At 47.4% G+C, this 22,759-nt stretch overlaps 1 protein-coding gene across 1 annotated transcript; it reads left to right on the top strand.

Moving 5' to 3' along the window:
* Nucleotides 1–10,153: 10,153 nt before the first annotated feature.
* Nucleotides 10,154–22,271, top strand: ATOX1 (antioxidant 1 copper chaperone). Its single transcript, XM_026510825.4, has 4 exons — nt 10,154–10,264; nt 16,843–16,918; nt 19,521–19,689; nt 22,135–22,271. Exons 1-3 carry the CDS (start codon nt 10,259–10,261, stop codon nt 19,643–19,645), a joined length of 207 nt encoding a protein of 68 aa, XP_026366610.1. The 5' UTR covers nt 10,154–10,258; the 3' UTR covers nt 19,646–19,689; nt 22,135–22,271.
* Nucleotides 22,272–22,759: the final 488 nt, after the last annotated feature.

Below are 22,759 nucleotides of genomic sequence, written 5' to 3'. Positions count from 1 at the left end.
TTAAAATGATTAAAAATTTAAAAAGAATACTTAAAAACTGAAAATGTAATTGCTCATCAATTGGCAAACTGATTAACCAGTGATATGCATATAATATAGAATACCATGCAGCAGTTTAAATAGGAATAAGAACTATACAGATATGGACGGCGTCTCCGTTTGTTATTTGGATTGTTAATTGAAAAAAAAATCAGTGAATTCCCATTTATGTTAAAAAAGCAAAAAAACAAAACTCCTGATTTCTGTATGTTAAAAGATGAGGATAATGTATTATTTGAAAGTTGTACAACAAGACTATGTTCATGTCCCGTGTTGTGTATGGGAGGTAGGAAGAAAGAAAGGAAGGAAGGGGAATTGGATTACCAGAGAGAGAACGACGACAAGAACCCTCACGTGGCCATTGCTATCTTCCACAGGAAAGAACGAGTTGGCATTCTCCTGTGGTAGCTTCCCCACTCAGATCATAAAACCCTCAGGACTCGAGAGCTGGATACTTAGTAAATGTTCAGGGGGTAATTCACCACCAACGAATTGTCTGGAGCACTGGTTCTAAGGCAGGAGAGTCAAGGGAGATTTCCCAGGAGACTTAGGGCTTCAGTCACAACTGGGTAGAGGGACCACAGGCATCTAGTGGGCAGGGGCCAGGATGCAGACATGCACAGGAGAGACACCCTCCACTATCCCCACACCCCGGCCATGACAAAGCAGCTTCCGGCCAAAAAGTCAACAGTGCCAAAGCTGAGAGACCCTGATCTGGCTTCCTGAGTCACATAGGAGAGAGTCCCTAGCCTCCCGCTCGTCCTTCTCTCCACTGGCAAGCAAAGTCTGCGCACCCCTCCTGTACACTACTTTACTCCCTTCTCTTCCTGCCAATTCTCCCCAAAGCTATAAGAATCAGGGTGGGAAGAAACACGGCCAACACCCCAGAAAACACAGTTTATGGGGGGGAGGGTTGGGGGGACAAGGGATATTAGGTAAGGAATGATCCTAAGAATATCTACTCTATCAGTGTTCTCCAAACATAGCTAGTCATTTATGCAGGATGCTTAAAAACGTGCCTGTATGTGTCTATTAAACTCTCACCTGTGAACAAAGCTCTAGTATAATATTCACAACAGCACAGCTTGTACTAGAAAGAGACAGGAAACGACCCAAATAAGGAGCTATATGGAACTACTCTTACAGCGGACTGTCATGCAACCATAGAGAAAACGAGGCAGATCTGTGTGCACAGTTACAGAGCAATCTGCACAGTGCAGAATCATGGAAAGAGTAAAAAAGCGGGAGCAATGTCATGAGGCAGTTATTTCTATTAAGGTATACTGTATTGCTCTAGTTATCTCTGCACATTCCTAGATGGTTTTGCTGTGCATGCACAGGTCATGTCTGGAAGGAGTCTCAAGAAACTGTTAATGATTGTTAATGGGTTAGGGAACTCGGGCCAGGGTAAGAGAACAGCTTCGTTTTCATTCATCCAAAGTATGCTTTGGTACTGATCATTTTTTTAAACATGTGCATGTATTATTTTTCAAAAGAAATTCAATGTTAAGTATAGATGTTAAGTGTAGGAACTATAAATATGGAAACTTTGATCTTTAAAACAACAAACGGAATAGAGATTAAGAGCACCCTTATCTTGATGAGCACTGAGTGATGTATAGATTTGTTGTATCACTATATTGTACACCTGAACCTAATATAACACTGTTTGTTAACTACTCTGGAATTAAAATAAAATAGGGGCACCTGGCTGGCTCAGTTGGTGGAGCATGTGACTCTAGATCTCAGGGTTGTGAGAACCCCACATTGGGTGTGGAGATTACTTAAAATCTTTAGTAAAAATAAATTAAAGTAAATTTTTAAAAAATTATTCCTTTACACATATGAGGGATTTTGAAAATGAAGCATCAAAGCTTTATTCGGCTTGCATACCAGACTACCATCTTTTCCTTTTGCTCCTTACCATACAAAAATCTAAAGAGACCCTTTACCGGCTCAGAAACGCATGCCTAATTGGATTCCTTCATTTTTGGCATTGACTGTCTGCAAACATATCACCTCCTGAAACTCTGTGGAATGCTGGCCATGAGCCAGGCAACCTTGTGAATATTCTCTATAAAGAGGATCTCATTTAATGTTCACAACAACCATAGTTCTCATTTCTCAGAAACAGGCTCAGAGAGGGTAAACAACTAGCCCAAGGTCACACAGCTGGGGCTGGAAACTAGGACTCTCTGACTTCAAGCCCATGTTCATTTACCTACTTGTCAATACTGCCCAGGGAAGAAGAACATAGCCCCAAGTAAGAAAAGGGGTTTGGCCTCCTCAGAAATCCCAGAAAGGCTGGAATATTCTTTCATGCCCTCAAGCATGCCATCAGGTAATGCTACAGAGACAGTTTTCCAGGTGATTTGAGAATTCTGGGATCCATGGCAAATCCTAGTAATCTGCAGGATTTTAAAAATTTAAAAACATATGTGACAATAGTACCCATATATAACATAAATCCTCAGAGCATGTAGTTTATTAAAAAGAGCATCTTGCAAATTATGTCATGCATGGTTAAAAAAATACCCAAAATGATATATGCATATGTGTTTATCAGTGTTTGTGAAACTATAGAACAAGGTCTCGAAAGAATGTACAGCAATCTGGGGCACCTGGGTGGCTCAGTCAGCTGAGCATCTTGCCCACGGTTCAGGTCATGATCCCTGGGTCCTAGGATTGAGTCCCATGTCAGGCTCCCTGCTCAGTGGGGAGTCTGCTTCTCCCTCTCCCTCTGCCTCTCTTCCTGGCTTGTGCTCTCTCTCTCTCTCAAATAAATAAAATCTTTAAATAAATAAAGAAAGAATGTACAGCAATCCAATAGTAGTTACTTCCTCTGTGGAAGACATGGATAATAAGGGTTTGAAGGAAACTTTCACCTTATCTCGATTGTTTAAAATTTTTTACATTAAGAAACTTTCCACATAGGGGCGCTTGGGTGGCTCAGTGGGTTAAGTGTCTGCTTTCAGCTCAGGTCATGATCCCAGGGTCCTGGGATTGAGCCCCATGTCAGGCTCCCTACTCAGTGGGGAGTCTGCTTCTCCCTCTGCCTCTGTCCCTGCTCGTGCTCCCTCTCTCTCTCTCTCTCTCTCTGAAATAAATAAATAAAATCTTTAAAAAACAAAAGAAACTTTCCATGTATTATATAATTTAAAGAGTAACTTGGGGGGCACTGGGGTGGCTCAGTCGGTTAAGTACCAGACTCCTGATCTCAGCACAGGTCATGATCTCAAGATTGTGAGATTGAGCCCCGTATCGGGCTCCACGCTCAGTGCAGAGTCTGCTTGAGACTCTCTCTCCCTCTCCCTCTGCCCCTCCCCCTGATCTCTTTCTCTGCGTCTCTCAAATAAATAAAATTAAAAAAAAAAAAAAGAAATTAACTTGGCATATCCCTAAGAGTGGCTTCTGAGTACTTACTATATACCAGGCACTGAACTGAAAATTTTATGAACATTGTCTTATTTCTCACAATAATGCTAATTATTGAGATAGGTCTAATTATTATCTTTGTCTTACAGGGAAAGAAACTGAGGTTCAGAGAGATTTATTGCTCAAAACACCCAGGAATTGAACACAGGTTTGTCTAGTATCTCTCATTAAACACAGCTTTACGTCCCTGACGCCTAGAGAAGTCTGACAGAGAAAAAAGGAGCCAGAAGACAGCATGACACATGTCCTCTGATCTTTGGCTGCGGTGCTGGGAGCACCCTAAGGTGGTGGGGACTGTGGTCGCCCAAAGATCTCATGCCTTATCTGAAGAGTCCTGAGTGGTCATTTGTATATATATATTTTTTTCTTTTTTGAATCAAAGTATAATTAACAGGCAATGTTATATTGATTTCAGATGTACCACATAGGGCTTCAGCAGTTCTATACATTACTCAGTGCTCACCATGATAAATGTCGTCACCATCTGTCACCATACGACATTATTACAATATTATTGACTGTATTCCCTATGCTGTAATTTTCATTTTTATGACTTATTATATCGTTTTCTGACATAGCTGTTTCCCCTTCTTCCAGGTGCCTGGAAGGATTATTCTATCCTGCCCCCTCATAGACAGGCATGACCACATGCCCTGCTTTGGCCAACCCACCGAGAGCAGAAGGGACACGTATCTTTTCCAGGAAGAGAAGGCTTTGGAGCTAGTGATTATTTGATGAGGTCTTCCCTCCCCATACCACCCCCATATTCAATATCATGCAATTTGGGGAATCTCCCTCTACCTGGGTCCCAGAGCAAAAATCATTTGCACAGAGCCACTCCTCCAAACTGCCCAAACTGCAATGGTCATAGGACATAAACAAGGAGGAAATCTGTTGTTTTAAGCCATTGAGGTTTTGTGATGGTTTGCTGCAATAGCGTTACCTGGCCTTTCTTGCCAGTTACAGGTAAGTTTCTAGATCTTCCAGTGTTTCAGCAGACACTCAAATCTGGATTACTCACCGTTCTTTTTTAACTTTTTATTAATGGTATAAAAGTGTTTGGTCCTCACTTTTTTTTTTAAAGATTTTATTTATTTGAGAGAGAGAGAGAGAGCATGTACATGGGTGGGGGAGGGGGAGAGAATCTCAAGCAGACTCCATGCCCAGCATGGAGCCTGATGTGGGCTTGGTCTCACCACCTGAGATCATGAACTGAGCTGAAACCAAGAATGGGTCATTCAACCGACTGAGCCACCCACATGCCCTTTGGTTCTCACTTTTAAATATTTTCTAATGAAAATATTCTTTCTAAGAGGACTCTACTTGGGGTGCCTGGGTGGCTCAGGCGGTTAAGCGTCTACCTTCAGCTCAGGTCATGATCCCGGGGTCTGGGGATCGAGCCCCGAATAGAGCTTCTTGCTCAGCCAAGAACCTGCTTCTCCCTCTCTTGCTGCTGGTCCCCCTGCTTGTGTGCTCTCTGTCAAATAAATAAATAAAATCCTTAAAAAAAATAAACGAGAGGACTATAGTTGAATTTATTCTTTTTTTTAACTTTATTTGGAGTTGTTATTCATAAAAATGCTTTTCTTAAAAAATGCTTTTCTTGGTCTTATAGGACCGACTATACTTACATGTCAGTCTATAAATAGATTTTAAATCATAGTAAAATACACAGAACATAAAACTGACCATTTTAACCATTTTTAAGTGAACAGTTCCGTGGCATTCAACGTACATTCACACTGTTGTGCCACCACTCCGCATTTGTAAATGTTATCAACTAATTGAAAAATATTTTGAGCACTTTAGGAACTAAATAAAATATGTCTGCAGACCAGCTTCACCCAGTCTGCAACTCTTCCTGATGCCAGGCTGCCTGTGCTAAGCCTGCACCCCAAGCCCCCTATGCTTTGCAGCCCCCCTCTTCCCTTGCATGGGCTTCTCTGAGGGCCCTTTCAGCTCAAAACCTTTGCTCCCAAGCTGAGGGTTCCCTGGTGGATAAAGCAGTGAGACAGCTGTGTGTACCTGGGCTATAACACAAAAAACAGACACTTGGCCTTCTGGAGGGAATAGACAACAGCTACAAAGGCCTTTCTTTGCAAAGTCTGACCCCAGCATCTGCAGAAGGGTCACTCCAGTAGGTGAGGTCCAGAGGTCAGGTATACCAGGGAGAAGGCTCCAGCCCTTTGTCTGGGAACCTGTCATCTACACATGACTACAGTCTATACATTCCTATCCTCACAACACCGTCAGCCAGAAAAGGCCCATTTCCCAAGCCTGCTGGTTCAGTGATAAATTGACTTACCCAAGTTTAAAAAACTAGTAAGGAAACTGCTGGGTAGTCTGGAACTGAGAATTCCTGAATTCTGCTTTTTAAAAATATTTTTCTCCGTGATTCTCGGTACATATTTATTATAGAAAATATGCCAAAGAAAAGTAGAAAAACAAAATTAAAAACCACCTATAATATTAGAATGGGTCAGGTAGTACACATAGATCTGAAGATATGAAAACATAGTTAATAAGTCTTCTTTGAGAGGCAGTCTATCAAAATTGAAAATGAATAGCAATTTATTCTACGTAAACTTTTAAGCAAAGGTCGGCGTATATGGACTGTCATTACATCATCATTCTTAGCATTAAAAGATTGGAAGCTACATGTATGTCTATCAGTGGGGGACTGTATCAAGACCGTGTCAGGGGCAAGTACCAGGAAGTCTGAGCAGCAGTCGCTGAAATGAAGAGGGGCTTACATTTCTCACCTACCAAGTCTACAGACAAGCTGCAGCTGGCATCGGCTCGGTGAGCACACAGAACCGGCATCTCTGTGATTCCCTTGGCATTTCCCTCATAGTTGTACTCTAGATATCATATCGCTATTCTCAGCAGGCAGGGGAAAGGAGTGGGATCTGTTCCCCTTGTGAAGAACGCAAAAGCTTTCCAGAAACCTTGTAGCAGACTTCTGCTTCTGACTCACTGGCCAGAACCATATCATATGGGCACACTTGGCTGCAAGGGAAGATGGGAAAGCAAATATTGAGGGTACTAAGGGATCTGGCCTCTACAGGAGCAAGAGTAAAAAGTCTGGGAATGAGGGTTGGATCAGCCAACCACTGGTTTCTGCCATAGGGCCTGGTGAAATAAACTATGGTACCACTGCATAATGTAGCATTATGTAATCACTAAAAAGAATGAAGGGGATCTGTACAAGTAAATAAGCTCTACAATATTTTGTGAAGTGAGGAAAGCAAGGTGCAAAATTGTGTATAGACACCTTTTGTTTAAAAAGCAGTGGCAGTCAGGGTAGGAGGGAGACTTACTTTTCCCTGCACACCCTTCTGTGCTATTTGAAATTTTTTAAACAGTATGTCCATTGGGAGCCTGTAATCCTGCATCCCTTCAGGTAACTTGTATAACACTTGCTATAGTTCGTTTCAGGCTTATTTGTATGTAAATAACTGGAATTTATGCAGATATTTACATACAGGAACTATAATCCTGCACAGTTTCCTCTCTTCATCTGTCCTATCTAATGAGTTTCCATAACAATGCCTCTCACTAAGTTGTGCTCTCTCTGATTCACGTCCCCTCTTCCCCAATTCTCTAACCTAGTCTCTCCTCCTCTGCCTTTCCTTTAATGCCCCGCACCCCGTACACCCTGCAGTGATCTTGCTTTCCCTTGCTTTCCAGTATACAGTTGTGACCATTGCTACCAAATGTTGAGCCTTGCCTTCACTGGACCTAAGGAAATGCCTGGCAGGTGGAAAAAAGGTGTGAAGGGTTAAGGGTTGAGCATTTTGCCAGTAGGGGAGGAGCCAGTCCCAGGGAGTCCAGGAGCCATTCCAGCAATTAGAAGAAGAATTCTAATACTTTTTGATGTCTATCCTGTGCCAAGTAATGTGCTGGGAAGTTTGCATACAGTATCCTATACATTCTTCCCAATGATACCACAAAATAGATTTCTTTGAGGAATCCATATGTCCTGGTTTGCCTGTAACACTCATGGTGTATGCCTACTGTCCTGGCATTCCCTTTCACTCTCAGAAGGTTTGGATAAAAATTGTATAGTCACCTTAACTATCCCTGTTCTATAAGTGAGGATATTAAGGCTTAGAGAGGTAAAGTAATCTGCCCAAGGTTATACAGCTGGCAAATGATAGGGCTACAATTCAAACTCTGGTCTATATGGCTCTATATGGTGTATATGGACTGAAATGTTGAGGCCCTAACCTCCAATGTGATTGTGTTTGGAGATGGGCCTTTGAGGAGTTGATAAAGGTTAAATGGAGTCTTAAGAGTGGGGCCCTAATCCAATAGGGCCAGTGCCCTTATAAAAGGAGGAAGTGATACCAGAGCTAGCTCTCTCTGCCATGGGAGGACACAGCAAGAACGCAGCCATCTGCAAGCCAGGAGGAGAAATCTCACCAAGAACCGAATCAGCGAGCACTTTGATCTTGGACTTTCTGGCTTCCAGAACTCTGAGAACTGCGAGAAAGAAGTGTTGTTTAAAGCACCCAGTCTGTGATATTTTGTTACAGCGGCCTGAGCAGACTAAGACAGGCTCTCATTCCCATGCTCCTTCCGCTCACCGTGCTGAAGGTGGGCCCCCTCATTCAGGGCCAGTGTGAGTCAGTTACTGGTCCTGGCCTAGATTTATCCCTTCCATTTCGTGTTCCCTGAACCTAGGCCAAGGGTGGATCCATTAGCCTCTTCCCTAGAAGTAGTCAGCTTGTGGTCACTCCCTGTATCAGTGTGGGTCTAATCAGGAGAGAGAAACCACACCATCACTTGAACAAGAAGAGTTTAAAGATTATAATGAGTCTGTGATAATGAGGCATTGGCTAGTAACAAGTAAAGAGAACTCTAAAGAATATAGAAACAGCAGATACAAGAAGCAGCCTCTGCTGGTAGGGCCAAGATAGTAACATACAGCATCCAAGGAAGAATCCCCCAACCCCCACGCTAGGCTGGGATCCAGGCCTTGTGGCCCACCTAATGGCAGAGAAGTGGCTATGATGCCATGCTGGTGGAACTTATTGGAAATCCACCCTCTAGGCTGGAAAATTTCCCTCTAGGGTGCTGGAAAAAGCTATTCACGAGGCACTTCACTGAAAGCACTCTGCTATGAAAGTACACAAGGGAGGATAGGACACTGGAGGAAGCTGCTGGCTGCTAGGTGCTGCCAGTCCCTGTACACAGCAGGAGCCCGGTGCTCCGGAAGCCGTCCTCAGAAGGGCAAGGGCCTGGCTCCTGAGCACACCAGAACCTGGAAGGAAAACCTTTCCCCTTCCAGTGTGTCTCCAGAACCTTTACTGACAAGGCTTAACATCCTGCCAGCGGTGAAGGAAAAAATATTTAAAGGCTCCAGATCAGGGCACCTGGGTGGCTCAGTCGGTTAAGCGGTTAAGTTCTGCCTTCAGCCCAGGTCATGCTCTCAGGGTCCTGGGATCAAGCGCTGCCAGCCCCGCATCAGTCTCCTTGCTCAGTGAGGAGTCTGCTTCTCCCTTTCTCTCTGCAGCTCCCCCTGCTTGTGCTTGCTGTCAGATAAAATCTTAAAAAAAAAAAAAATTAGAGTCTAGATCTATTTTCATAGAACAAACAAAGATGAAATGGAGGTGAGAAAAGAAATCAATAATCACACTTTCTCGGAAAGGTTTCATGTATTAAGACTAGTTTTCCTCAACCAGTGGTTCCCCAAACCAAGCAGAGGAGTACTAAAAGTATGCCTTGAGATCGAGGGGAAGTGCATCTAGCCCGAAGCCTAGAAATCTGGGTTGTTAATAAGCTGTCCAAGCAGTTCTGTTGATGAGAGCTCCTTGAAACTACTCAGACTGGGCCCCTCTGGCCAGGTTCCTTGGGTATTCCAAGGGGAGCCCCCCCCCCCATGCTTGTGTCTATGTAGAGGGGTGTGTGTGTGTGTGGCTGAAGCTCCCAGTCCCGCAGGCCTGTTTCTCTGTTAGTGTCCTAGAGCGCCTCTGCCTTCATCTGTCTTCACCCATGGCTGTGGATCTGATCCTTGTCGCTTCCTTTCTCCACCTCTCTTTGTGCCTGCCTCTCAAGCCCACTCTTGTCTTCCCACTTCTGTGCTTGCTGTTCCCTCTGCCTCCCTCCTTCCCAAATAGCTCCTCTTCCTTCATCAGATGAACGTGGACCCTCCACCCGTGACTCAGATTACCTCATCCGGAAACCTCACCCAGAACCTCTCTCCCGCCCCCAGCCCACTCCAGTGTGAGAGCTCCTTTCTCTGCCCCCGTGATACAGCCCCTCTAACACCGCCTTTTCGCCACCTGCTTCCTTGGCTCCCGACTGCGTGACGTCTTTTTCACTGGCGCACCTTGGATACCTAACGCGGTGCAGGCTCAAGGTTGGGACTCATTTACATCAGTAAATGTGATTGTCCCTTTAGGGAGGGGCGGAGTCTGTCGTCTTCACTGCGGGGGGGGGGGAGCTTATTCCCTTCCCCTAATACACGCCTGACACAGAGCAGGTGGTCTAAGAATGACCAGTAGGCGTTGGAGGCTGGCCCAAGCGAGTGGGGAGTCTCCCGCCCCGCCCGCCGGAAGGAGGCGGGGCGGCCAACGAAGGTCAGGTGGCTCTCGGCCCGCGGGGCCAGGGGGCAGGGCCTAACTGCCGGCGGGCCGGGTGGGGGCGGGGCCTGGCGGGAGGGGCGGCTCTTGCCGGCGCCCAGCCCCGGAAGCACAGCCGGGCCAGCGCTCCGAGCGGGCAGAAGCGTCCTGCCGCAGCCGCCGTCACCGCCACCGCCGCCGCCAGCACATCCATAGTCATGCCGGTGAGTGCCTGCTCGCTCCCGCCCCGCGCAGACCCGGACCCCAGGCTTGCGCCTCGGCTGCACCGCCGGTCGATCGGCCACACGTCGCTCTTCAAGTGCTCAGGCCGCAGCCGGAGCTTTTTTGCCTGCCTTCTCAATTCCTCCCCATCGACTTCCAGCTTCTGTGACCCTCCAGAAAATCCGATCCGAAAGGGGTTTTATGTTGGAGTTAAGCCTCAGAGCATCGGAGCTGTAAGGCCTCCAGTGGTTACAAGTCCAACCCGTCCCTGCATAGACGGGGAAACTGAGACCCAGGGAAGGGCAGAGTCGCCGAGCTCACCCAGGGAGCGGGTGGCGAGCTGGAACTGGGACCTCTAGTCCCTGCGCCTTCCCTCTGTTTGCCCCTGACTGCGGAGCTGGCTTGAAAGGGGGAATGGCGGAGGGGGTGGGGTGGCTGTTGCTTCCTGGACGGGGCAGGTTTTCAGAGATCCGTGATTTTCTTTCCTTCCCCCTGCGCACTCTGGCCCATTTTCAGTTCAGCCCTGGGCGACACTGAATGGAGACAACAGTGCTTTTAACCTTTCCTACCGATCACTTTCTGAACCTGAACCCAGGAGCCCATGAAAGGTTAAGGGACCTGCTCAAAGTTGCCAGTTGCTCAGAGTTTGGGGAGGAATGAGCGGGTCTTAGGCGCCTTTGCCACTCCATCTTAATGCCCATACGTGGTTGCTCAGGGTCTCATTTTGTAGAGAAGAAATTAAAGACTTTGGCAGATAAAAAGAGAAAAAGCCCAGTAACTTAACTGGAGGAGACGCCTTTAGGCGTTGGGTGGAGGCAGGATTAAGTCCCTTATCTTCAGGCTCCCAGTCTCTCCTGACCTGACCACTTGGGAAATAAACGCCAGACAAAAGCAGTTACACCGGATTGAGAGTACGCTGTGATGCCAAGTGCGTCCTGTAGATCCTGGTTGGGGTCACGTGGTGTTTAGCAGTTTCCCCCAGGGTGCCTAGTTTATGGCTGTGCTTCAAGTGGGTACCCAGAGGTGTCCCACAGATGCCCTGTGTCTTAGCAGCCTAGCTTTGGGGAGCTGGCAGGTAAGCCAGAGGCCGCCTGGGCCAAGTCACAAACATCTCAGGTGTCATTTCCCTTGGGTCTTGCCAGGTGCCTTGAGACAAATCCTCAGACAGCACAAAGTATGGACAAAGAACCTGACATTATCAGCCCTCCTACTGGAGTAAATCAGATGCCTGTGGCAATGTTAAGAGGACAGCATTAAACACCCTGGGACTGGGATAGTCAGGGTCACCAGGTTTTTGTAGAGGGTGGCGGTGAAGGGAAGGCCGGCTTGAGGATCACTCTATCCTGTGTTCACTTCTGGAGATTTCGACAAACAAAAGACCCTCCAGAGGAGGTGGTCAGAATGAAGAGGGCATGTGGCACCATATTACAAGCTGAGCAGCAGAAGAGAGGAGGGTATTAGTCAAGGGGCTGTGGTCAAAACTGGTGCATGTATCACCTGAGAGGTTTCTCAGACAAAAACTTGGAATCTCAGAAGCCTCTTTGAAAAATCTGTGCCCTTGCTTATCAACTGGGTGACCTTGGGCAAGCCGCTTTACCTCCCTGTGCCTTTATTTCCTCATCTGTAAAATGGGGATAAAATGTGATCTCAAAGGACTGTTGTTAGTATTACCTGGAAAAATGCCAGTAGAATACGTAGCCTAGCCACTGACATCGCTAGTCCCCAAGAAATGGCAGCTCTTGTGTCGTCCTAGGACAAGTGGGGTAGAACTAAAGGCAGGCAGGTGTGAACCCCATTCTAACAAGGACCATAGTGGTTAAGAGTTTAGGCTTTGAAGACATTTTCAGTCTGGGCTCTGTTCCTCACTAGCTGTGTCACCCTGAGTGACCTACCCTCTGAATCTCAGCTCCCTTGTCTGTCAAGAAAGGATAATAATGGCCGTCTCATGGGAACCTTGTGATGATTAAACAAGGTAATGTGTGCAAAGTGTCGAGAACAATGCCTGGCATGTAGTCCGCATTCAAATATTAGTATTCGTAAACTCCTAATCGACATTGTGTTCAAAGACGAAATATCCTGGATATTTGAGAAAGACTTCCTTCTCTGGGAGGGCGCTGGACAAGGTAACCCCACTGCATTTCTGCCCTTCCAGTTCTGAGATTCTGTTAAAGAATTGCAGTTTCCTGGACGTTTTCATTGTTTTAAAGGACCTGTCTTAAGAGGTGACAGACCTGTCTGAGGCTCTGAGGGGCTGAAGCAAAAGAGGGCTGATCTTGGCATTCTCTGTAAAGCATGGGTTACTCTGTCCGTGAAGTAGATTTTCTACCACCCCCAAACTGACTTGTGCAACTCCCGAGTTGAGGGGAAGAGCACTGAATTGTCGCGTTTGCCACCCAGAAGCTGCCTCCTGGCTTCTGACCTCTGTGCTGGGGAGGATGAAAGGAGACCCTTTCTGTAGGCAGCAGCAGAAAGCTTCACGTATCTGTTGACTTTAGGTTCTTGGGCAGCATAAACTTGTTCTTCACAAGGTGTCCCACTTCCAGAGCTCTTGCTGAGAGTCAGGGTCACGGTGGCAGCTCTCAGTACTATTGGCTGTTCCACAGCTAGCAATATGTCCCTGGAGCCCGGAACGCCTGGGTTCACATCCCAGCCTTGGCCCAGACTCGCCTCATGACTGTGGGCGGCTCAGTGAACGCCTGGGAACTTCCGTTTCCTCTGGAGTAAAATAGGGTCTCTAGCTCCCTTTCCAAGCCCAGCGAGAACTAACTTAAGATACTGTGTACAGAGCATTTGGCCCATAGGGCACTCCATAGATTTAGGTCTTACATGGGTCGTGCAAACTCTGAGTCTTTGGGTGGGTGGGTATACAAGTGCAAGCTGTTGACAAATCTGGGTTGTCTGTTGGTTATTCTAGAGCAGGAGTCAGCACACTTTTTCCTGAAAGGGCCAGGTGAATACTTGAAATGCTTTAGGCCTCACGGACCATGTGGTCCCTTTACAACACTCAGCACTGTCATTCCAGTGTGAAAGTAAGCCAGTGGGCTTAGCAGTGTTCCAGTAAAACTGTATAAAACCAGCTCACAGGCAGGCTGTAGTTTGCCAGTTCACATTCTAGAACAGCATCTCAAACCGTAATGTGGGCAGGAATAAACTGGGTCTCTTGGTTTTTTTTGTGTTTTTTGTTGTTTTTTTTTTTAAGATTTTATTTTTTTAAGCTCGCTCTCCACCCAACGTGGGGCTTGAGCTCACAGCCCTGGTATCAAGAGTTGCACGCTGCTTGGACTGAGCTAGCCAGGCACCTCCTGGGTTTCTTGTTAAAATGAGGATTCTGATTCAGGAGGCCTGGGGTGGGACCTAAGATCTTGCATTTTGCAAGCTGATACTGTTGGTCTGAGGAGCACACCTTACAGACAAGAGTTTGAAATACTTGCTGCAAATCCTGTTTTCCAGAATTTGTTGTGGTTGTTGTTAAGTAGTCATACAACAAGCTAAAGGAATCAGGGGTGTTTAGAAGAAAAGAAAAAATAACCGTTTTCTTTAAGGCAGGTTTTGCAGATTTGGCCTCAGGAAAATAGTGGAAAACCACTCTTAACTCTTTTTTTTTTTTTTTTAAGATTTTTTTATTTATTTATGTGACAGACAGCCAGCGAGAGAGGGAACACAAGCAGGGGGAGTGGGAGAGGAAGAAGCAGGCTCCTAGCCGAGGAGCCCGATGTGGGACTCGATCCCGGAACGCAGGGATCACGCCCTGAGCCGAAAGCAGACGCTTAACGACTGCGCTACCCAGGCGCCCCCCAAACTCTTAACTCTTGGTCTTAGTTTCCCCTGGACGGCATGATGATAAGCCAGACCCAAACATGTTCTGAGACTTGGAAAGAGCTTGAGAAACCATTAGTCCAGTTTTTCTCAGGTGTGTGGTCTTGCCTCCCTGTGTCTCCCCAGTGGGTTAAAAATGGAGAGAGTCCCAGGGCCTAGTCCAGAGCCTCAGAGCTAATAGGAGCAGCTGCTTGCAGAGTTGCACGTCCTCAAGTCCCCAAGTCATTCTTCTGTGCACTGAGGTTGAGAAAACTTGAGTTGGCTAATACCTTTTTGGTAAGATAAGATGACTGGGCCCTTAAGGCACAGGGATTTTTTTTTTTTTTTTTTTTAAGGGGCACAGGGATTTTTGCCTGAGGTCTTCCAGCAAGAAACATTGCTATGTCCAGAATTCCAATTGAGATAACAAATTTGAAATATTTTGGAATGCTTGGATGCCTGGGCACCTGGGTGGCTCAGTTGGTTAAGCATCTGCCTTCGGCTCAGGTCATGATCCCAGGGTCTTGGGATTGGGGATCGAGCCCCAAGTTCAGGCTCCCTGCCGAGCAGGGAGCCTGCTTCTCCTTCTCCCTCTGCCCCTCCCCCGGCTCGTGCTCACACATACTCTCCCTCTCAGTCTCTCTCTCTCTCTCAAATAAATAAATAAATAAAATCTTAAAAAAATATTTTGGAATGAAAGTAGCCATTGTTTTCTGAAGTGAAAGAAAAGAGAGCTGTGGAATAAACTAATAATAATTCAATGGCTAATTTTTCACTCACTGGAGACTACCAGTAGGCTCCAATCTCTTAATGTTTTAGTTACCTGTTGTTCCTGAGGAATGACCCCAGACCTTGGTGGTTGAAAATGAAAACGTTTATTTTATTTTAAAGATGTTATTTATTTATTTGAGGGAGAGAGAGAAAGAGATCACGAGCAGGGGGGAAGGGTAGAGGGAGAAGCAGACTCCCTACTGAGCCAGGAGCCCAATGTGAGCCTCGATTGCAGGATCCCGGGATCATGACCTGAGCCGAAGGCAGATGCTTAACTGACTGAGCCACCCAGAGGCCTTGAAAAGGGTAAACGTTTATTAATTCTTAGTTTCTGAGAGTTGGGAATCTGGGGGCAGCTCTGCGCGGTGTCCCTGGCGCGGGGCGTCTGATGAAGCTGCAGCGAAGGTGTCTGCGGGGGCTTAGTCATCTGAAGGAGCGTCGGCCTCCACAGTGGCTCCCTCACATAGCTGTTGGCTGGACACCCAGTTGCTCACCATGAGCACCTCTCCATAGGGTTGCTTGAGGGTCTTTAAGATGTTGCAGCCAGCTTCCTCCAGAGAGAGAGCGAGAAAGAAGCCACGATGTTTTTCATGACCTGGTCTCAGAAGTCACATAACATCACTTCAGCCATATTCTGCTGGACACACAGACCAACCCTGAGACATTGTGGAAAGGGGACTTCTCCAGGACATAAATACTCAGGAGGTGGAGGTCACTGGGGCCATCTTGCATGCTGGCTCCCACACTTAAAATGATTATCTCATTCACTAACCTGGAGAAGGGACTCTCATACCCATTTTGCAGCTGTAGAAACCAAGGCATGAGGAGTTAAATAACTTATTCGTGGTCATACAGCTTGTAAGTGCCAGAGCTGGGAACTGAGGCTGGTCTGTCTTCTGGAGATTTTATTTATTTATTTAATTAAATTATATTTATTTATTTGTCAGAGAGAGGGGGGGAGAGAGTGTACAAGCAGGGGGAGCAATGGGTAGAGGGAGAAGCAGGCTCCTGCTGAGCAAGGAGCCCGTTGTGGGACTCGATCGCACAGGACCTGGGATCATGACCTGATCCGAAGGCAGAAGCTTAACCAACTGAGCCACCCAGGCGTCCCTCCAGAGATTTTAAAATAGAAGATGTATTGGTATAGTAATCTTTGTCTGAAAGCTAAGGAGGGACCCAGAGGTCCTCAGCCAGCTGTGTCAATCATCTGCTCACTCAACAAAAAGTAGTAAGCACCTATTGTGTGCCAGGCGCTGTTCAAGGATCAGGTTGCATTAGTGAACTGAACAAAGCTTGCCTTCAGGCCCTTGGAGACTACAGGATGTTGAGCCCGAATGAAGAGTCCGGGAGTCTGGGTCCCCTTACTGACCCAGCCTCCAACCCACTGGGAGCCCAGGCAAATCCCTTCCCTTCCCAGGACTCAGGTGTTGCCTCTGACAGTGAGGCACGTGGATGAGAACAGAGAGCTCCGTGTATCAGAATACCAGAGACTCTTATTAGCCAGAGTAGATGCCCCAGCCCACACTTCTTGATCAGAATTTGTAGTTTTGCGAGTTCCCAGGTGATTGTATTGCAGATTATCTTCTGATGCGTAAATGAGACCCAACAGATCAGCATTGTTCAGAGGCCATGGGCCCACCCATGTCAGGGTTATCGGTGGTCTCGAGACAAACCCATAGCTCAAGAATCAAGATTTTGAAGGTAAGACTAGAAATCAGCGTTTTAAACTAGCTTCCCAGGTGATTCTACACATTGTGTGCTAGACACTGCTAGAGGATTTATAGGGATTATCTCATTCAGTACAACAGCCTGTGAGATGGAGAAACCCTTACTTCGCTCCACTTTACAGTCTAATAGAGCGAGGCTCAGAAACAGGCGACTGGTGAGTCTGACGACAGCCAGATCTTGCCCTGTCTCTCTGTGCTCTGTCTTGGCCCCTGCGTGGGCCTGCGTGCTGGTGGGGCGTGTGGGTCCTGCTGCAGGACTGGCTCATGGTCCCCTTTGTTTGTTTTAGAAGCACGAGTTCTCCGTGGACATGACCTGTGAAGGCTGTTCTAATGCGGTCAGCCGGGTGCTCAACAAGCTGGGAGGTGAGTGAGTGGCCCTCGAACAGGGGTGAGGTCGGGGAGGCCGATGCACTTAAATTGTGTTCCAATGCCTGCAGACGTGGAGCAGGAGAAGCTTGAGCTGAAGCTGATAATAACAGGAAAACTAAAATGTGTTGAGCTCAGTGTTTAACATGTGCCCAGTACTCTGCTTGGTGGCTTCTGTGGACCACATCATCTGTTCCTCACCAGAGCCATTTAGGTGGCTTCTTGAACCGTCTCCATTATAAGGAGGAGGAACTGAAGTTCAGAGAGGTTGAGCGACTTCGCTGAGCTCATACGGTCAGTAAGTGGCAGAGCTGGGATTCGGCCACACAGTCTAGCTCACAGTTCTGACAGCACTAGTTAATATGTTGGTGAGCTTCAGTGTGGTCATTCTGCAAACGATTCAGTGGAGTATCATTTTCTATTAACCTTTAGAAAATTGTAATATTTAAAAAAAAAACAAAAAACGAACTTTGACTCGAGTCACGTGCAGAACTCCTAAAGCGCCTCTTCTGGACATATTTAGAAAACTGTTATTCTGGGGCGCCTGGGTGGCTCAGTCGTTAAGCCTCTGCCTTCAGCTCAGGGCGTGATTCCGGCGTTCTGGGATCGAGCCCCACATCAGGCTCCTCCGCTGGGACCCTGCTTCTTCCTCTCCCACTCCCCCCGCTTGTGTTCCGTCTCTCGCTGGCTCTCTCTCTGTGTCAAATAAATAAATAAAATCTTTAAAAAAATAAAAATAAAGCCCTAGATGATACCCAGATTTCAAAGGGCTTCCACGTGGATGTGATCCCATTACACTTGGAGCGTTCCTCTGAGCTGGCTTTTCCATCTGTGAAATGGGGATGTTGACACCAGAGCCCAGGAGGGGAAGGGACTTGCCCAAAGTGAGTCAGTGGCTGGTTTCTAGTCCTGGAAACTGGAATCTTAATTTGAAAGAGTCTGAAGCAGTAGGAAAAACCTGGCTGCTGACTTGCCATGTGACTGTGGCCTCTTCTTCCTGGGGCCGGCGTCTCCCTGGCTGTGTATGGGCGTGTCAGCCTACGTCAGCTTCTGCTGTGGATCCCGTCAGAGTGAAACTGCTCGGAAGCCCCTCCAATGTGACATGGCACGTTCTGGATGAACTGAGGGGTGAGGGCGCGCCTGCCTTCACCCTTGACGGCTTGAGGACACCCGACCAGGAAGCTGGGCTGCAAGGAACACAGTTTGAAACCCACTGGGTTAGATGATCCCAGAGTTTCTTCCAGCTCTATGATGCTACCAAAATACTTATTCCAAAGAGGAGGGAGACACTTCTGAACCAAAAGACAAAAATCCAGTGTGCAGCAAGGACACATTGCAGTCTTTTCTCCCTCAGTATCCGTCAGATACAAATTCAGGCGTTATGAGAATCCTGTGCCGTGGGCTTTTTAAGACTTTTTGATGTTTGGGGATCTCCCTTTGAACTTGGACGGGTTTCTCCCCATCTTTCACTCCTATCTCTGCTTGGGTGGCCTCTTGAGGTGGCTCAGAAGGATTTTCTGAGTTGGGGCCTTAGATGAGCAGTACTGGGCCTGAGGAAGCATAGCTGATACCATACGTGAACCACAGGGCCTGGCCACCCCCAATTCCTTCATGTAAAGATGGGGAAACTGAGGCCTGGAATGGGCAGGACCCGCCTGTAGTCATCCAACAAGTCATTGGTGAAGCCAGGCCTAGAACCTATCAAGGGCTTTCCCTCTGCATTCCACTGTTTCAACAAGACATTCTAGGTATTTCCATGGACTGCTCTGGGGGAAAGGGAGGTGGCTTGAAATTAGCAGAGCCCTTTTAGGGGTGGTTTTACAATATCCACATTTAAAATGTGCCAGTCTGTTGCTCCCCAATTTCCATTCTGTAGATTCACGGTACAGACATGTTTTCACAAGTTTTGTGTTCAGGTATGTTTACTGTAGCATTGCGGCAGGGGCTCGAGTAGCTACGGGGCTTCCACACTGTGGAAGGCAGTGTAGCTGTTAAAAAGGGAATGAGGTACATCTGTATATGCTGAGATGGCAAGACACCCTGGACACTGGAAAGTGAAATATAGCAAGACCTGTTTATAGCGGATGATGCTTTTTGGGGGACTGACTTTCCATTTGTCAGTCTGGGAGAAAGCCTGTGTGGATGCCATGCTGTTTGTAGTGACTTCTGGAGGCCTGCCGCTCTCTAGTTTTATTCAGAAATATTTGCTTTTTTTTTTTAATGGTGTGTCTGTATCAATTACTTTTGAAATGAAAAAGAAGAGAAAACTTAAAAGGAGCCCCAGTCTCGAGCAGGGATTGGCAAACTATGGTCTATGGGCCAGATCTAGCCCACAGTCTGTTTTTGTGCAGCGGAGAATGGTTTTTACATTTTTAAAGGGGCGTAAAAACAATACGAGGAGAAGAATATGCAGCTGAGTCCATGTGGCCCCCAGTGCGTAAAACATGACTCTGGCGCTTTATAGGAAGAGTTTGCTGATCCCTGGCATGGAGGAAAGGGGAAGGTGGTTGTAAATAAGAATTCTGGAGCCTGAACTCTCTGGCTCTGACTGGGAGGGTCTCTGCTTCCTCCCCACACACCCCACTTCCTTTTCCTGCAGGAGTTGAGTTTGACATTGACCTGCCCAACAAGAAGGTTTGCATCAACTCTGAGCACAGCGTGGACCTTCTGCTGGAGACTTTGGAGAAAACAGGAAAGGCTGTTTCCTACCTTGGCCCCAAGTAGCAAGGGCCTAGACCCCTGGGCCCAGGATGGACCAAAGGGAGCAGGTGGGTGAGGCCCCAGCCCTTGTACAAAATATTTCATTATCTAATGCAAATCCCGAGTTCAGGGAATCCTTACAGCCCCCTGAGAGTACACAGAGCACTGTGTTATGTCTCCCAGGCTCCCTTTTATGACTCGGGGAGCGCATCTCATGATCAACAGGGTTTAAGTATAGAGTGTATGAGCCTGAGCAATACTTTGATAAACTGTCCCATCCGAGAGGGCCCTATGCCCTGGCCCCATGCGCCTGCGCACTGACCAGGTAAGTTAATTCAGCTTGGCCTCTCTCCCCACTCAGAACGCTGTCAGCTTCCCGAGCATGCCCTCTGCCCTGACTGGTACAAAAACAATCCTCATGTCCAAGCTAGATGTCCCCTTTAATGGTCCACAATCCAGAGAGGCACGAAAGTGTGGCACTGTGCTGGACTGTGCACTGTGGATCCAGGACAGACCTCACTTACCGATTCAACGCTCCTTCCCTCTGTGCCCAGCTCCAGCATCCTTCATGGCACAGCCCTCCCTGGCTGTCACTGCCCTTGTCATGCTTGAATTACAGTGACTGCCACATCCCTGACGTGGATCAGTGTTCAGTGCCATTGAGAAACTTGAGGCCTGGAGAGGGGAGGGGACTTGACCCAAGCCCCACACAGGCAAGGGGCAGAGGCAGAATGAGAGGCGTCCCGAATCAGAGTTCCGTCGTGGCCGGTGGCCTCGTCCCTGTGAATGGGCCCGCGAGAGCTCCCGGGCAGAGGCCAGCTACAACTGACTGGTGGGCTGTGGCCGTGTCCTGTGTATGAGGTGACGTCACATGCAAATGTCAGATGCACCTGTGTTCCTCATCCCCTTTCTGTCCATGGACACAGCTGTGATCAGGAATGAGCCTAGGATGAATAACGGTGTCCTCATTTCACACTGTGACTTCGAATACTTCTTCCATTCTAGAGACTTAGGCCTTTCCTCTCTAAAATGGGGCCACAACCTCTATCCTGTTTTCCTGCTGTGTGGGGTTTACTGGGAAAGCCCTCTGAAAATGCAGGATGGTCCTCAAAGAGATACGTTTCCACCATGCTGCGGATCAGTGTTGCTCCTATGGGTCCTGCCACCCCTAGGGGTTTTGGAGGAGAGTGATGGGTGGCCTTCTGGGGCCCTCCATCTATACCCGGTCGCCCTGTTTCATACTGGGCCTCTGTGTCTGATTATAAGATTGTGGTTGATTAAAGTGCTCTGACAAGAAAGGATGGAGACAGGGAAGAGCCAGCATTTCCTGAGGAGGCGAACCACATGGGGGAGCCCCGACATAGACCCCTCGCATTGGAGACTCCTGTCCTGAGCATGTGAATCTTGTTCAACTAAAAAAGCCATGCCTGCCAGTTGTAAACCATGGGTAACTTGATGTGTGTTCTTCTCGTAGTAGTTTTTAAATTTATTGAGGCGAAATTCACATAACATACAATTAAAGTGTACTACTTAGTAGAGTCATTGCATTCCCAATGTTGTGCAACTCTGGTTTCAAAGCATTATCACCCCAGAAAAATGCCCCGAACCCATTAAGTGGTCACTCTCCACTGCACCGCCCCTGGGAGCCACTAATCTGCATTTGGCCTCTCGATTTGCCTCTTCTGGGTGGTTCATTTAAAAGGAACCATACAATTTCACTTAGCATAATGTTTTCAGGATTCATCCAAGCTGTACCACAGATCAACACTTTATTCCTTTCTCCAGCTGAATAATTCGCATAGTTTTTAATTAATTTATTTTTCTTTGCTTTTTTATTATGGAAGCTTTAAAACATATGAGCAGTAAAATGAATCTGTACGTACCCATTACCCAGATTCACTGATAAGTGATTGCCGTCATTCTTTCGTTTCATCTTTGCCCATTATTTTGAAGCACATTCTCGATACCAGCTGCTGTGTTTGGACAAGCATGTCAGCAGGCATGTGTAGTGGAGAGGCTCCTGCAGATTGAGATGCACAGAGCTTGGTGAGATGAGCTTTCCCCCACACATCCCTGCAGCATCTTGCTCCGTCTGTTTTAAGATGCTCCCCAGTGACCAATTTGAAGCCAGGTTTGAGTGTTTCTGGGTTATGAAGTCACCTCGACGACCTGTTCATCAGCAGATTGTTTGCTTGTGATTTTGTTCATTGCCTCCCCAGTGTGAGTTGAAACAGGACGGGGAATACCATCCCAGAAGCCCGGGAGGTTCCCCAGCAGGTGTTGGCGGAGATTGGCTGTAGCGAGACTCATGGGTTCCAGCCAACCCGACTGTAACAGACGTGGTGGGAGTAGAGTGCAGGGCTGAATACTGCAGGGCTGGTTCCGCTTGGTTACCTGGGTTTCCCACTTCACCGCCCACAGCTGCCTCTTCGTGAACCTCTGCTCCTTTTGCAGTGCCTTCGTGTGCACAGCAGGTGGTGCTTTCGCTCCGTCTGACTTCTCGTCTCTTCCAGGACGCTGATCTTCTCCTGCCTCCAGACACACCCGAGGCCAGGCAGTCCTGCTCAGCCATGGCAGTTCTTGCGGAGACTTTCACGTGCCCTCCTCCTCCCTAGCTTCCCTGCAATAAAGTCGAGCCACTTTTGTTGGAGGTGTTGTCTCTTGTCATGTCTGGATGTTGCTTGCTCACAGGCTCTGAAGGAGTAATTACAAGGCTTCCTTGCGCTGGAGTTCTAAGGGCTCCTCCGCAGGAGCACCACGCCCAGCCGATGGTGAGTCTTTGCTCTGTGATCTTCGGCAAGTCACTTCCCCTCTCTGCACTTCACTTTTCCCGTCTACAAAGTGAAGATGTTGGGCGACACTGGTGATCCCCTCTGTTGTCAGTATTTTGAAAGACTTCTGTCTCTCATCAAGTACATTGCATTGAAGGGGTGTTAAATCTTACAGCAGTTAGGATAGTGGGTAGAGAGGCTTGAAGACAGACTGCCTGGGACAGAGTCCAAGCTCCAGTACCTCCCAGCTGGGCCACTCAATTTCTTGGTGTGCACAGGCATAAAATGTAATAATAGCGTCTGCTACAAACCGTGGCTGTGTGGATTAAATGAGGTGACACAAATAAATCGCTCCAAGTTGTGCTTA

This window comes from Ursus arctos, unplaced genomic scaffold, assembly GCF_023065955.2.
Source record: "Ursus arctos isolate Adak ecotype North America unplaced genomic scaffold, UrsArc2.0 scaffold_15, whole genome shotgun sequence".
In the NCBI taxonomy this organism is placed as follows: Eukaryota; Metazoa; Chordata; class Mammalia; order Carnivora; family Ursidae; genus Ursus; species Ursus arctos.
This window is presented reverse-complemented; position numbering and strand designations above follow the sequence as displayed.